Source organism: Ursus maritimus, unplaced genomic scaffold (assembly GCF_017311325.1).
Source record: "Ursus maritimus isolate PB19 unplaced genomic scaffold, ASM1731132v1 scaffold_20, whole genome shotgun sequence".
Classification (NCBI taxonomy): Eukaryota; Metazoa; Chordata; class Mammalia; order Carnivora; family Ursidae; genus Ursus; species Ursus maritimus.
Genome location: NW_024424453.1, coordinates 29,433,357 through 29,449,634, shown reverse-complemented (window position 1 = coordinate 29,449,634; position 16,278 = coordinate 29,433,357). Strand labels below are relative to the sequence as shown.

At 37.3% G+C, this 16,278-nt stretch overlaps 1 protein-coding gene across 2 annotated transcripts in view; it reads right to left on the bottom strand.

Annotated features, from left to right (window-relative positions):
• ACAD11 (acyl-CoA dehydrogenase family member 11) overlaps nt 1-16,278 on the bottom strand; it is a 96,888-nt gene that overhangs the window by 58,626 nt on the left and 21,984 nt on the right. For both annotated transcript variants that reach the window (XM_040636809.1, XM_040636810.1), the window contains 4 exons: nt 7,984-8,125; nt 7,341-7,462; nt 4,981-5,087; nt 3,830-3,956 (listed from right to left, as the gene is read on the bottom strand). In XM_040636809.1, coding sequence (XP_040492743.1) covers nt 3,830-3,956; nt 4,981-5,087; nt 7,341-7,462; nt 7,984-8,125 — 498 coding nt within the window. The remainder of the gene's footprint in view (nt 1-3,829; nt 3,957-4,980; nt 5,088-7,340; nt 7,463-7,983; nt 8,126-16,278) is intronic.

Here is a 16,278-nt window from a genome sequence, read left to right as displayed (position 1 = left end):
CATTTTCCCCTTTCCTTTCCATTTTCCCCTTTCCTTTCCATTTTCCCCTTTCCTTTCCATTTTCTTTCTCCCTCAATTTCTTTCTTGAGTGTTCTATCGTTTTCTGAGTACAGAGCCTTTGCCTCTTTGGTTAGATTTATTCCTAGGTATCTTGTGGGTTTTGGTGCAATTGTAAATGGAATCGATTCCCTTATTTCTCTTTCTTTTGTCTGTTAGTGTACAGAAATGCAAGGGATTGCTGTGCATTGATTTTATATCCTGCCATGTTGCTGAATTCCTGTATGAGTTCTAGTAATTTGGGGGTGGAGTCTTTTCGGTTTTCCGCATAGAGTACCATGTCATCTGCCAAGAGTGTGAGTGTGACTTTTTCTTTGCTGATTCATATGCCTTTTATTTCTTTTTGTTGTCTGATTGCTGAGGCTAGGACTTCTAGGACTATGCTGAAGAACAGTGGTGAGAGTGGACATCCCTGTCATGTTCCTGACCCTCGGGGAAAAGCTCTCAGTTTCTCACCATTGAGAATGATATTTGCTGTGGGCTTTTCACAGATGGCTTTGATGATATTGAGGGTATGCTCCCCTAATCCCTACACTGTGGAGGGTTTTAATCAAGAAAGGATGCTGTACTTTGTCAAATGCTTTCTCTGCATTTTATGAGAGGGTCATACGGTTCTTGTCCTTTCTTTTAACCATGTAGTGTATCACATTGATTGATTTGTGGATATTGAACCACCCTTGCAGCCCAGAACTAATCCCACTTGGTCGTGGTGAATAATCCTTTTAATGTACTGTTGGAGCCTACTGGCTAGCATCTTGGTGGGAATTTTGCATGTATGTTCATTAGGGATAGTGGTTTATAATTCTCCTTTTTGATGGGGTCTTTGTCTGGTTTTGGGATCAAGGTAATGCTGGCCTCATAGAAAGAGTTTGGAAGTTTTCCTTCCACTTCTATTTTTCAAAACAGCTTCAGAACAATAGGTATTAGTTCTTCTTTAAAGAATTCCCCTGGGAAGCCGTCTGGCCCTGGACTCTTGTTTGTTGGGAGATTTTTGATGACTGCTTCAACTTCCTTGCTGGTTATGGGTCTGTTCAGGTTTTCTACTTCTTCCTGTTTCGGTTTTGGTAGTGTACAAGTTTCAGAAATGCATCCATGTCTTCCAGATTGCCTAATTTGTTGGCACATAGTTGCTCATAATATCTTCTTAAAATTGTTTGTATTTCCCTGGTGTTGACTCTGATATCTCCCCTTTCATTCATGATTTTATTTATTTCACTCCTTTGTCTTTTCTTTTTGATAAGTCTGGCCAGGGGTTTATCAATCTTGCTAATTCTTTCAGGGAACCAGCTCCTAGTTCGTTGATGTGTTCTACTGTTCTTCTGGTTTCTATTTCATTGATTTCTGCTCTAATCTTTATTATTTCTCTTCTCCTGCTGGGTTTAGGCTTTCTTTGCTGTTCTTTCTCCAGCTCCTCAGGGTGTAAGCTTAGCTTGTGTTTTTGAGACTTTTTTAAGTTTTTGAGAAAGGCTTGTATTGCTATGTACTTCCCTCTTAGGACTGCCTTTGTTGCATCACAAAGGTTTTGAACAGCAGTGTTTTCATTTTCATTTGTTTCCGTGAATTTTTAAAAATTCTTCTTTAACTTCCTGGTTGACCCATTCATTCTTTAGTAGGATGCTCTTTAACTGCCAGTGTTTGAGTTCCTTCCAGATTTCCTTTTGTCATTGAGTTCAAGTTTCAAAACACTGTGGCCTGAAAATATGCAGGGAATGGTCCCAATCTTTTGGTACCAGTTGAGACCTGATTTGTGACCAAGTATGGGATCTGTTCTGGAGAATGTTCCATGTGCACTTGGGAAGAATGTGTGTTCTGTTGCTTTCGGATGGAATGCTCTGTATATATCTGTGAAGTCTATCTGGTCCAGTGTGTCATTCAAAGGCCTTGTTTCCTTGTTGATCTTCTGCTTAGAAAATCTGTCCATTGTTGTGAGTAGGATGTTGAAGTCCCCTACTATTAATATGTTATTATCCATGTCTTTCTTTAATAATGTTATTAATTGGCTTATGTATTGGCTGCTCCCATGTTAGGGGCATAAATATTTACAATTGTTAGGTCTTCTTGTTGGATTTTGTTAGACCCTTTAAGTATGATATAGTGTCCTTCCTCATCTCTTATTACATTCTTTGGTTTAAAATCTAATTTGTCTGGTATGATGATTGCTACCCCAGCTTTCTTTTGATGTCCATTAGCATGATAAATGGTTTTCCACCCCTGCACTTTCAGTCTGGAGGTGTCTTTGGGTCTCAGATGAGTCTGTTACAGACAGCATATGGATGCGTCTTGCTTTTCTATCCAATCTGATACCCTCTGTCTTTTGATTGGGGCGTTTAGCCCATTTAGATTCAGAGGAACTATTGAAAGATATGAATTTAGTGCCATTGTATTACTTGTAAAGTCCCTGTTTCTGTATATTGTCTCTGGTAAGAGGAGACTATTTTAGATAGAATTTCCTAATATCTAAGTAGTATTTTCTTAAAAAAACTATACCCAAATGTCAGCAAAATACATCTCAGCCAGTTCTTATTAAAAATATAATTATTTATGTAGTTCAAGCAATAATAGTTACTGCCCTATAAACAAATATCAACTGTGAACATTTTTGTTTAAAGAATTTTGGTCTTTTTCAGTTTCTTACTTGATTTTGCTGGTCTAGCTCAGAGAGCTGTCAGAATCATAGAAAATTAAAATGAAAATTTACTGTATATCTACTCATACCTATGCACATCACAGATGAAAGACTGAGGCACTGAGAGTTAGAATCATTTGTTCATGATCACCCAACTTATGGCAGGAATGGACTAAAATTAAACCCTTATAATTTCTACACCAGTGTTCAACTCACATATACTTTCCCCCACCTGTCTTATGTATTTTCATAAGAGCTTTTATCTTTTCTTCACAGAATTATCATCTCTTATTGAATGTCTTTCTTTTGTGCTAAAGTGTAGGCTCTGTGAAAGCATTAGCTCTGTCTTGTTCTTTTACTTTTGATGGCTCTCCAGATGCCTAACCCATTATCAGGTACCTAATAATTACATGTTAACTGAATGAATGAATGTACCATGTTACTTCTCTACCCTCGGTGAACTTTCTGAAACTTAACACCTCAAAGTAGTAGCCTGTGGGGAGAGGTGTGGTAGCATCTGTGAACAGATTTGAAATGATATACAACATTTTCTGGCTATGTCCATTTTGTTTAGTCTACAGTTTTCTTAATTCTCAAAGGGGGCCATAAAAACAAACAAACACCTGAAAGTCACTGCCTTATGAAAAGGCCCTGGGGTGCCTGGGTGGCTCAGTCAGTTGGGCATCTGACTCTTGATTTTGGCTCAGGGAATGATCTCAGGGCTGTGGTGTTGGGCCCTGCGTGGAGCTCCCCACTTGGTGCAGTCTGCTTATTCCTCTCCCTCTGCTCCACCCCCGTCGAGTGTGCTCGCACGCTCTCTCTCTCTAATTAATAAATAAAATCTTTTCTTTTTAAAGGTCCTGAAGTAATGTTTTACTCTAATATATTTAGGATCTCAACTTTACAACAGTTAATCCCCCTTTGACTAAATTTTAATTCCAAAGATTCATCTGTGGCATTTCCTTCACATATTTTAGAAGCTTATCAGCTTCTACAGCAGCTCAGTGCTAAGGTGAGGAGGGGAATGAGGTAAGGACTGACTACAAAAATAGAATACCATGATACTCCTAAAAGCAGAGATAACAGACATAATCCATCAACAGTCCTTGAACACAAATACATTCTGTTTGTTTATACAGCATTTACCTTTTCAGCTGGAAGGATGTGTTGTTTCATGAAATGCTTCACCCTAGCAAGAACTGCCTGGCCGGTCTTACTCTGTACAAACAACTGCTGGGAAGTATCAATCTGTGGTGATGTACTATTGAAAGTTCTTTATAAAAAAAATTAAAAAAAAAGAAAAGAAGAAGTTACAAAGGTGTACCAAATCATTATTATATATTTCTGAATATAATGTGAAGTCTTCTCCAACTCCTCAAAATATCCCTCAGGAGTTGCCATATTTTGGAATTACTTAAGTTTTTCACACTATGGGGTGAATGTAGAATCACTTTATTTTGAACATGAAACCTCAATGCTGAAAGCACTATGTGGGTAAAACATAAGTCTGGCCCGATCTCAATCAGTGGTAGTTTTGAATCTTTATTAAAGTCACTTATCACAATCTCTCAAAAAGAAAGTGAAGGAACTGAAGACAAATGTAGTTATTATTCTTAGTATGTTCCTTACAAATACAACTACTGGATGTCATTATAAAGATCTTTATGAAGAGCAACACTGTCAGTTGTTATGTTGAAAGAACACAAACATCCGTCTATAGGATGAATTGTAAAACATAACTGTCCTGCTGCTATGCCCTGGGTACCTGTGGCCCGGATGGAATTTCCAGGGACAGCATCACCATGCATTCCGTAAGTGCTAGTTATCACATCGTTTAGATGGGAGTGTGTGGTTGGCAAGTGAACTAGATGCCTCAAAAAGTGCTCCACTGACTGAGATATGGATTTCAAAGACACTTATGAAATGACTGAGTAAAATTTCTTTAAATATGTTGAAAGAGCAAAACTTCTAACATTAATATATCATCTTTTATAATATGTAATTTTGAATAGGTAAATGTAAGTAACTTAAATATTAGAAAGAAACATTTGAGAATTTTATCTATATCCTTAAAAGTTTATAGGCTCAAGTTGGCAAAAAAAAATACTTTTAATCACGAATCTGGATTATTTTCTTTTTTTTCAGGCATAGAAGATATTTACCAAAAAACTGCTTTGATTGGCAGCAGTAATCCTGGTATAAGCAATAAAAACAGTCCCTATCCCCCTGAAGTTTACAACCTTCATATATCTAATAAACGGTCTAACTTGAATTAGCCACGAATTGATTTTTCTTACCTTTTTGAAAGTTGTAATCCAGTTTCTGCCAGAGGTTGCACAATCTTGGCAAACAGAAAGCTATTCTCAGATGCATTATTTCCTAGAAGATATCTACTGTATACTCCCTATAAGTAAATTAACACAGAGCGATTAAGATTCATTGAAAACTGTTCTTCAGCTATCCAGTCTCTTCAGTTTCCCAGCTATGTGAGTCACTAAACTCACAAGGTATTAAGATGTAAATCAGACCATCAACTCTATTATTTACACATAGGGATAATTATACTCCCCTAAATTAAAGAGTTATACATGCATCATTTGCTTAACACACTCTCATCCTAACAGAATTGTAACTGGAAATCAAATCAAACTTGATAATGAACTCAGGAGTTAACAAAGATGCCAAACTGTTCTTGGGGCGCCTGGGTGGCTCAGTCGGTTAAGTGTCTGCCTTCGGCTCAGGTCATGATCCTAGAGTCCGGTGATGGGGGGCTGGGGAAGGGTGTCCCTGCTCAGCAGGGGGCCTGCTTCTCCCCCTCCCTCTGCAGCTCCCCTTCCTTGTGCTCTCTCTCTCTCGCTCTACCTCTCAAATAAATAGATAAAATCTTACCAAAAAAAAAAGATCACTATTCTCCTGTTATAGTGGGGGAAAATCTAAATAAACCAAAATGAAATTAAAAACTATAAAACTAGGGGCACCTGGGTGGCTCAGTCGTTAAGCGTCTGCCTTCAGCTCGGGTCATGTTCCCAGGGTCCTGGGATCGAGCCCCACATCAGGCTCCCTGCTCAGCAGGAAGCCTGCTTCTCCCCCTCCCACTCCCCCTGCTTGTGTTCCCTCTCTCCCTGTGTCTCTCTCTGTCAAATAAGTACATAAAATCTTAAAAAAAAACACCACAAAACAAAACTATAAAACTAAAGAGAAGGCAATGAGATGATCTCTAAGAAATTTTTTTCTCATTTTTTTGGAGTCCTAGTTTAATTACCTGTCGCCTTGAACAGGGTTAGTTGAATGCTAAGTAGTTTTTCTTTCTTCTCCATGTTCTGTGCTTGTCCCACCCTAACACAATCAACTGAATTTAATTAGTTTTATTTCTCTATGTAATTCTTTATGCACTAAAACACTCTAACAGTCTTTTCATCATTTCCAATTTCATATTTATAGCTAGAATGCAATGTTTATGATCATCTCTGTTACCACATATAGTCTATGACATACATATTAATTACAACATAACCCAAGTCAAACTTTTGTTTGAAATGAAAATACATTTTAAGTTCAAATCCCATTTGGTATCTGATTTGTGGAAACTGACAAATATAAAAAACATACCATAAATCCTCTTTTGAGAAACCCATCCAACCAACATGATTAACATGATTCTAAAATACAGGATGAGATGTAATACAACTATATCCTAGAAGACATTTCAATAGGTCATGGATAGCATGGACTCTGAAGACAAGGGGAAAAAACCTTAACCCTTTTTCCATTCTCTTTTGTTTCTAAAATCTCCTATTTACTTATTCCTCCAAGCCCTAGCACTTTGTCACTGATGAAGCATCTCAATTTCTTAAATAAACTCCTGAGGTTCAAAGCACATGGAAACTAAATCAGTATAAAGAAGAATACATTTTAGGGGCGCCTGGGTGGCTCAGTCGGTTAAGCATCGGAGTCTTGATTTCTGCTCAGGTCATGATCTCAGGGTTGTGAGATCCAGCCCTATGTCAGGCTCTGTGCTGGGCGTGGAGCCTGCTTAAGATTCTTTCTCTCCCTCTCCATTTGCCCCTCCCCCCTCTAAAAAAAATACATTTTAGATTAAGCTGTAATTTAAAAAAACTGAATTTATGCTCAATTTCCTCTTAAAATTAATCACATAAATATGACATTGTTAGAGAATGGAAAATTTTACTCATCTATTCTCCCAAAAATATATATTAAGAGGCTACTATAATCTAGGTACCATGCTAGGCTTAGGGACATGCAAAAGCATTTCTTTCCTCATCACCAGACCTGGTTAATAAATGGTTTTATAGTTTGAAGCAGACATCTTTAAAAGATTTTAGCTCTTTCTTAAATTGGATATTCAGGAAATAACCAATCTTCATATGCTTTTCTCTTTTTATCATTGTTTCTTTCTCTCTTCCTATCTTTTAAGTTTATCATACCAAAAAATGATAACACATTTTGCTACTCAATTTTTTCCCTTGCCAAATTCCTATTCTGTAAATTCTGGGTTCATATTCACCCATTCCTGATATTTGTCATTACCAAAAGCAAAATGATCTAAGGAGAAAGAGCATAAGACTCCTAAAGACCAGAAAATATTGTGAACAGTACATTAATAATGGTGAAAAATAGGTTAAGAACAATCAATTACCTGTGCTATTCCAGCCATTTTAAAATATGAGAGGGCAAGAAAGAAATTCCAGTTAGGGAGAACAGAATTAATTCCCCTGCAGCGGCAATATATTGAAATCAGTTCTTCTAATGATGGTATCCCTAAAAAAACAGCAAACACCATAAAATTTAACAAAGATATCATGGTGAAGATTTCAAATGTAATAATACTGCATATGTATATAAAACTGAATAACCATTAATCCACATAACAAACATGTTCTGAATGCTGATTTCCGAAAGAATGATGTATATAAAGGGTTACATTTTATCATAAATTACTAAAAGTGAAATGCTATTGTTGAGAAAAACCAAGAATAAAATGATTTAGAAACATTTCAAGAGGGACGCCTGGATAGCTCAGTTGGTTAAGCGTCTACCTTCGGCTCAGGTCACGATCCCTGCCAGGGTCCTGGGATCAAGTCCCAAGTCAGGCTCCCTGCTCATGCATGCTCTCTCTCTCTCAAATAAATAAATAAAATCTTAAAAAAAAAGAGAGAAACATTTCAAGAAACAAATAAAAGCTATTTATCTAAAATTACAATATAATCTTACCTTTTAATTATGAAGAATAAATACAATTTTATATTAATAGCAATTTAGGCAACATTATGGTTTCATACCTATGTTTTCTTGAAAGTAAGAATTTTGATTTATCCCTGGGACTGTCCGTGGCCAAAAGTAGAACAGGGAGAGATGAGCTAAGTCCGACAAAGGATGACCAATGGTTGAAAGCTCCCAATCCAGAAGAGCTATAACTCGAGACTGCAATTAAAAATAATAAGGTTTTAACATATTTAATACAAAACTAAACAGGGAAATAAATGAAATCCTATTTTCTATCAAAAGCAAATCTTAGTTTACATAGTTTGTAGTCTTTACCTGTAATAGTACATCTCATTTATCAAATAACTAATTAGCCTTGAATATGTAGAGCCAAGTCCACTGGCTCCATTATTGGCCATCAGTTCTCCTGCATTTTAGTTTACGTACCCTTAGTATCTCTACTAATGAGGGGAAACAAAAGCAGTTGAAATTGCTCAACTTAGGGTTAACTATAGTAAAGGAGAAATTCTAATAGTTACTTATAATTTAAGCATCTACGTCATGTCATGTCATGTCATGTATAGTTAAGAGTTTGCTCTCAGGACGCCTGGGTGGCTCAGCTGGTTAAGCTTCTGCCTTGAGCTCAGAGGATGACCCCAGGGTTCTGGGATTCAGCCCCATATCAGGCTCTCTGCTGAGCGGGCATCCCGCTTCCCCCTCTGTTGCCTTCTCCCTCTGCCTGCCGCTCCCTCTCTGACAAATAAATAAAATCTTTAAGAAAAAAAAAGGAGTTTGCTGTGGTGATAAATCTTACTGCATAACTAATATTACACTGTTATGGCAACTGTAATTTAATTTTGGCATTTTTTTGCTTCTTTTTAAGATTTTATTTTTATTTATTTGACAGAGAGAGTGAGAGAGGCACAAGCAGGGGGAGCAGTGGAAGGAGAGGGAGAAGTAGGCTCCCTGCCAAGCAGGGAGCCCAATGCGGGGCTCAATCTCAGGACCCTGGGATCACGACCTGAGCTGAAGGCAGACACTTAACCATCTGAGCCACCCAGGCGCCCCTTTCTTTTCTTTTTATTAAAGATTTCTAAGTAATCTTTACACCCAACATGGGGCTTGAACTCATGACCCCAAGATCAAGAGTCACATGCTCCCTGACTGAACCACCCAGGTACCCAGAGGCAATGGTAATTTTAAAATGAGTTATTTCACGCTGTAGCTACAAAAATATAATTGTTATAAAAGATGTTATTTATAACTATAAAATTCACAATTATACAGCAGTATGACAAAACAGTCATGTAATTTGGAACTCATAAAAACACAAAACTTTCCTCATTCTACTTTATCACAATATATATCAAGGGAATATATCTCATGTTAAGAACACAGGATATGATATTCAACTGTAAATACAAGGGGAAAAGCAATTTGCCAGAATACATATAGTTGAAACTATTTTTGTTTAAATAAAAATGTTGTAAACCACTACTCAAAGTTGAAAGGATATACACCAAACTAATAGCAATGGCTGTGGCTATTTCAAGGTATGGAGGAAGGAGCAATCGGGTATAGGGAGGGGAACCTCCACTGGAGGTTTCTGTACAGAGGAGTGACCTGATAGGGTTTGTATTTTAGGAGGGTCACTCTCGCTGCTACATTTTGAACAGACTGTAGAGGGGCCAGTGAGGAGGCTGCAGCAATCATCTACACAAGATTATCCAAGCCAGATAAACAGCAGGTTCATCGAAGCAATGCAAATTACTGGGTTCCATGCCTTTATATAACTTGCACTCCCTCACCCCTCTGGCACACTTGTACGCAGTATTGTAATTTTGTGGAAGAACACAGACTTTGGAATAAGACAGACCTATATTCAAATCCTAGCTCCACCATTTATTGGCTGTGCAACTCTGGACCATCTGGTTAACCTCTCTGAGCCTCAAATTTTCTCAGCCATAACATACTTACATAGAGTTAGTGTGAATATTAAATGAGGGCAGACAGCATGTCTGTTTTGCTTACCAGTTCCTAGCAAAGTCCCTGGCCAATATTCCATGAATAAGTACAGAGCATGGCATATAGTGGGCATTCAAAAATTTTCTATTATATCACTAAACACTACCTCTGAAACTAAAAAAAAAAAAAAAATGCTATTATATCTAAGGGAAAAACTGATCACCCCCTCTTCCTTGATTTGACTTAATAAGACCTTTTATTGTTGTGGTTATATTGTACTATACTTTACTCTATGAGTCAGAGTTGTTATGGAAACAACAAAAAAGGACTGATGTATTTTTCTCTATACTACTCTACTTGTTTCTATGTTCTTAACACCCAAAGAAAAAACGAGACATTTGCTTAAGCTATAAATGTTTACCTTTTTTTCAATGAAAACTAGGAATCTTCTCTGGAGTTAAGTTTCAAGATTTCTAAAAAAAATTTTTAGGTAGTTGCACAAAGCTATAGAACAATGGCCAGTGAGAAAAGCTGATGGTTCATCAAACTCTTATCAATTAGTATAAATTAAGTAGCAATAGTTTATCAGAATACCATTTATGCTTCTTTGTGTACAGAGCTATAACAAGCTCAGCCAAGTCCTAGTAGTTAAAATGAACCTTTACTTCTTCCTCTTGCTGCTAAAAAACTTATTACTAAAATGACTTCTGACAGTTTTTCTGAAACCTCAGCACAACAAACAGCTTTTCATTTTGCTAATTATCTTCTACATTGAGTTTTATTTTTCTATGTGTGCTTTCTGTTCTATTGAATGTTATTAAAACGTATGTATATTACCTTTTCAAAACAAAAGAAACACATGCAATCCACCATGACAAAAAGTAGGTGAAGAAGGCAGGGAAGAAAATATTAATAGAATTTTATATAAAAAGATGAAACCAGGGCCAAGGTTATTACATGAAATTAAATGTCAGGGGAAATATACAGTTGTTAGTGTGGACAGTAAAAGCGGATCTGAGTTTTCAATGGACAAAATAAAACGAGAATCATGATCAGTCAAAATGTTTACAGTGTATATAGATTCAAAACAAATCAGCTGCTTAAGAGTGACAACTTTTCTTGGCAATGAAACTTAAGAAAAATCTTACATGACAGAAATATTGTGTAAAGTGCTGAAATGTCTTCAACAACATCAAGAGGACTTCAAGGGGTCTCTGATTCCCAGAAAGAAGCATGGGCCGGAAAGCAACTAAAGACAAAAGTGAGTCAAGTAGAAGGCAAGACCATACACTAAGAGTGGGGATCTAAATGAGAAAAGCAACTTGATATTTTGAGAGGAATGGAAGAGATTTGAAAAAAACATTTAAAAAAAAGTAATAGATTTTACAAAAAGATGTGGTTACAGTCTAAATGAAATTCTGCAACATATATGTGTCCCACACCCCATTAACCTGATTTATGACTTTATTCTGAGGCAAAAACATAATGACCCAAGATTAGGGTTAGAGACTCTATAAAGACAAGAGGTAAGAAGATTCTGGAGTAATAAGTAATGTAAGGTCAGGAAGCTTTATAACTCTTATATTATCGGATACATCCACAAAGAATTATTAATTCAATTGACAATAAAGAGAGTAGTTTTTGAAATAATTGATCATGCCCACATGGGCCAGGTAGGATAAGAAGTCAAATGAAGTCATTAGGGTTCATGGATTCTACAGTAACAGCAATCAAATTTGTAGCACCTCAGGGGAGGTATAAGAAATAAGAGAAACAGAAAGTAAAGTGGGTATGGTCAAAGACACCCCTAAAGTGGTGTGAGAGGAACAGCAGTAAAATGTAGAAAAAATTATATAATATTGCAAGTCTATAGGCTGGAGATCAAAACCTGGTTTTATTACCAACAAGCATTTACTAAAGAATATTTTATCTTATTTACCTACTATTATTTAAATTCAATTAGCAACATATAGTACATCATTAGTTTCAGATGTAGTGTTCAATAATCAGTTGTATAAAACAGCCAGTGCTCATCACGTGTCCTCCTTAATGCCCATTATCCAATTACCCCATGCCCCCATGTAACTCCACTCCAGAAACCCTTAATTTGTTTCCTACCATTAAGAGTCTCTCATGGTTTTTCTCTCTCTGATAACTTTTCAGTTTTCCTTCTCTGCCCCTATGATCTTCTGTGCTGTTTCTTATATTCCACTTATGAGTGAAGCCATATGATAATTGTCTTTCTCTGACTTATTTCACTTAGCATAATGCCCTCCAGTTCCAACCACATAGATGTAAATGATAAGTATTCATCCTTTCTGATAGATGAGTAATATTCCACCGTATATATACACCACATCTTCTTTATCCATTCATCTTTCAATGGACATCTCCATCTTTCCACAGTTTGGCCATTATAGACACTGCTGCTATGAACATTGGGGAACAGGTGCCCCTTTAGATCACTACATTTGTATCTTCGGAGAAAATACCTAGGAGTGCAATTGCTGGGTCGTAGGGTAGCTCTATTTTTAACTCCCTGAGGAACCTCCCTACTGTCTTCCAGAGTGGCTGTACCAGCTTGCATTCCTACCAACAGTGTAAGAGGGCTTCCCCTTCTCCGCATCCTCACCAACATTTGTTGTTTCCTGAATTGTTAATTTTAGCCATTCTGACCAGCGTGAGGTGGTATTTCATTGTGGTTGTGATTTGTATTTCCCTGACACTGAGGGATGTGGAGCATCTTTTCATGTGTCTGTTGGCCATTTGTATGTCTTCTTTGGAGAGATGTCTGTTTATGTCTTCTGCCCATTTCTTGACTGGATTATTTGTTCTTTGGCGGTTGAGTTCTGTAAGTTCATAGATTTTGGATACTAGCCCATTATCTGATAAGACATTTGCAAATATCTTCTCCCATTCTGTCAGTTGTCTTGGTTTTGTCGATTATTTCCTTTGCAGTGCAAAAGCTTTTATCTTGATGAAGTCCCAATAGTTCATTTTTGCTTTTGTTTTCCTTGCCTTAGGAGACATGGCTAGCAAGAAGATGCTGTGGCCAAGGTCACAGAGGTTGCTGCCTGTGTTCTCCTCTAGAACTTTTGATGGATTCCTGTCTCACATTTAGATCCTTCATCCATTATGAGTCTATTTTTGTGTATGATGTAAGAAAATGGTCCAGTTTCATTCTTCTGCATGTGGCTGTCCAATTTTCACAGCATCATTTGCTGAAGAGACTGTCTTTTTTTGATTGGATATTTCTTCCTGCTTTGTCAAAGATTAGTTGACCATAGACTTGAGGGTCCATTTCTGGGTTCTCTACTCTATTCCCTTGATCTATGTGCCTGTTTTGTACCAGTACCATACCATCTTCATGATTGCAGCTTTGTAAAAGAACTTGAAGTCCAGGATTGTGATGCCACACAATCTTTTTCTTTTTCAACATTCATCTGGCTATTTGGAGTCTTTTTTGGTTCCATACAAATTTTAGGATTATTTGTTCCAGCTCTGTGAAAAAAGTTGATGGTTTTTTGATAGGGATTGCACTGAATATGTAGATTGCTCTAGGTAGCATAGACATTTTAACAATATTTGTTCTCACAGTCCATGAGCATGGAACATTTCCCCCTTTCCTTTCCATTTTCTTTCTTCTTCAATTTCTTTCTTGTTTTATCATTTTCTGAGTACAGAGCCTTTGCCTCTTTGGTTAGGTTTATTCCTAGGTATCTTGTGGGTTTTGGTGCAATTGTAAATGGAATTGATTCCCTTATTTCTCTTTCTTTTGTCTGTTAGTGTACAGAAATGCAAGGGATTGCTGTGCATTGATTTTATATCCTGTCATGTTGCTGAATTCCTGTATGAGTTCTAGTAATTTGGGGGTGGAGTCTTTTGGGTTTTCCGCATAGAGTAGCATGTCATCTGCCAAGAGTGTGAGTGTGACTTTTTCTTTGCTGATTCATATGCCTTTTATTTCTTTTTGTTGTCTGATTGCTGAGGCTAGGACTTCTAGGACTATGCTGAAGAACAGTGGTGAGAGTGGACATCCCTGTCATGTTCCTGACCCTCGGGGAAAAGCTCTCAGTTTCTCACCATTGAGAATGATATTTGCTATGGGCTTTTCACAGATGGCTTTGATGATATTGAGGGTATGCTCCCCTAATCCCTACACTGTGGAGGGTTTTAATCAAGAAAGGATGCTGTACTTTGTCAAATGCTTTCTCTGCATTTTATGAGAGGGTCATACGGTTCTTGTCCTTTCTTTTAACCATGTAGTGTATCACATTGATTGATTTGTGGATATTGAACCACCCTTGAGCCCAGAACTAATCCCACTTGGTGGTAGTGAATAATCCTTTTAATGTACTGTTGGAGCCTACTGGCTCAGCATCTTGGTGGGAATTTTGCATGTATGTTCATTAGGGATAGTGGTTTATAATTCTCCTTTTGATGGGGTCTTTGTCTGGTTTTGGGATCAAGGTAATGCTGGCCTCATAGAAAGAGTTTGGAAGTTTTCCTTCCACTTCTATTTTTCAAAACAGCTTCAGAACAATAGGTATTAGTTCTTCTTTAAAGAATTCCCTGGGAAGCCGTCTGGCCCTGGACTCTTGTTTGTTGGGAGATTTTTGATGACTGCTTCAACTTCCTTGCTGGTTATGGGTCTGTTCAGGTTTTCTACTTCTTCCTGTTTCGGTTTTGGTAGTGTACAAGTTTCAGAAATGCATCCATGTCTTCCAGATTGCCTAATTTGTTGGCACATAGTTGCTCATAATATCTTCTTAAAATTGTTTGTATTTCCCTGGTGTTGACTCTGATATCTCCCCTTTCATTCATGATTTTATTTATTTCACTCCTTTGTCTTTTCTTTTGATAAGTCTGGCCAGGGGTTTATCAATCTTACTAATTCTTTCAGGGAACCAGCTCCTAGTTCGTTGATGTGTTCTACTGTTCTTCTGGTTTCTATTTCATTGATTTCTGCTCTAATCTTTATTATTTCTCTTCTCCTGCTGGGTTTAGGCTTTCTTTGCTGTTCTTTCCCAGCTCTCAGGGTGTAAGCAGCTTGTGTTTTTGAGACTTTTTAAGTTTTGAGAAAGGCTTGTATTGCTATGTACTTCCCTCTTAGGACTGCCTTTGTTGCATCACAAAGGTTTTGAACAGCAGTGTTTTCATTTTCATTTGTTTCCATGAATTTTTAAAAATTCTTTTTTAATTTCCTGGTTGACCCATTCATTCTTTAGTAGGATGCTCTTTAACTGCCAGTGTTTGAGTTCCTTCCAGATTTCCTTGTCATTGAGTTCAAGTTTCAAAACACTGTGGCCTGAAAATATGCAGGGAATGGTCCCAATCTTTTGGTACCAGTTGAGACCTGATTTGTGACCAAGTATGGGATCTGTTCTGGAGAATGTTCCATGTGCACTTGGGAAGAATGTGTGTTCTGTTGCTTTCGGATGGAATGCTCTGTATATATCTGTGAAGTCTATCTGGTCCAGTGTGTCATTCAAAGACCTTGTTTCCTTGTTGATCTTCTGCTTAGAAAATATTGTTGTGAGTGGGGTGTTGAAGTCCCCTATTATTATTATCCATGTCTTTCTTTAATTTTGTTATTAATTGACTTATGTATTTGGCTGCTCCCATGTTAGGGGCATAAATATTAATACTTATTAGATCTTTTTGTTGGATAGACCCTTTAAGTATGATATAGTGTCCCTCTTCATCCCTTATTACAGTCTTTTGGTTTAAAAATCTAATTTGTCTGATGTGATGATGGCTACCCCAGCTTTCTTTTGATGTCCATTAGCATGATAAATGGTTTTCCTACCCCTCACTTTCAATCTGGAGATGTCTTTGGGTCTCAGATGAGTCTGCTGTAGACAGCATATGGATGCGTCTTGCTTTTTTATCCAATCTGATACCCTCTGTCTTTTGATTGGAGCATTTAGCCCTTTTAGATTCAGAGGAACTATTGGAAGATGAATTTAGTGCCAGTGTATTACTTGTAAAGTCCCTGTTTTTGTAGATTGTCTCTGTTTCTTACTGGTCTATGTTACTTTTGTGCTCTGTCTTTGCTTACAGGATCCCCTTTAGTATTATTATTATTATTTTTTTTTTGCAGAGTTTGTTTAGTGGTCACAAATTCTTTCAGTTTCTTTTTGTCCTGGAAGCTCTTTATCACCTTCCATTTTGAATGACAGCCTTGCTGGAAAGTATTCTTGGCTCCATGTTTTTCTCATTTAGTACCCTGAATATATCATGCCAGCACTTTTTGGGCCACCAGGTCTTTGTGGGTTGATCTGCTGTCAGCCTAATGTTTCTACCCCTGTAGGTGTAAAGCATCTCTTGTCTCAAGCTGCTCAGGATTTTCTCTTTATCTCTGAAATTTGCAAGCTTTGCTATTATATGTTGGGGGTGTTGATCTA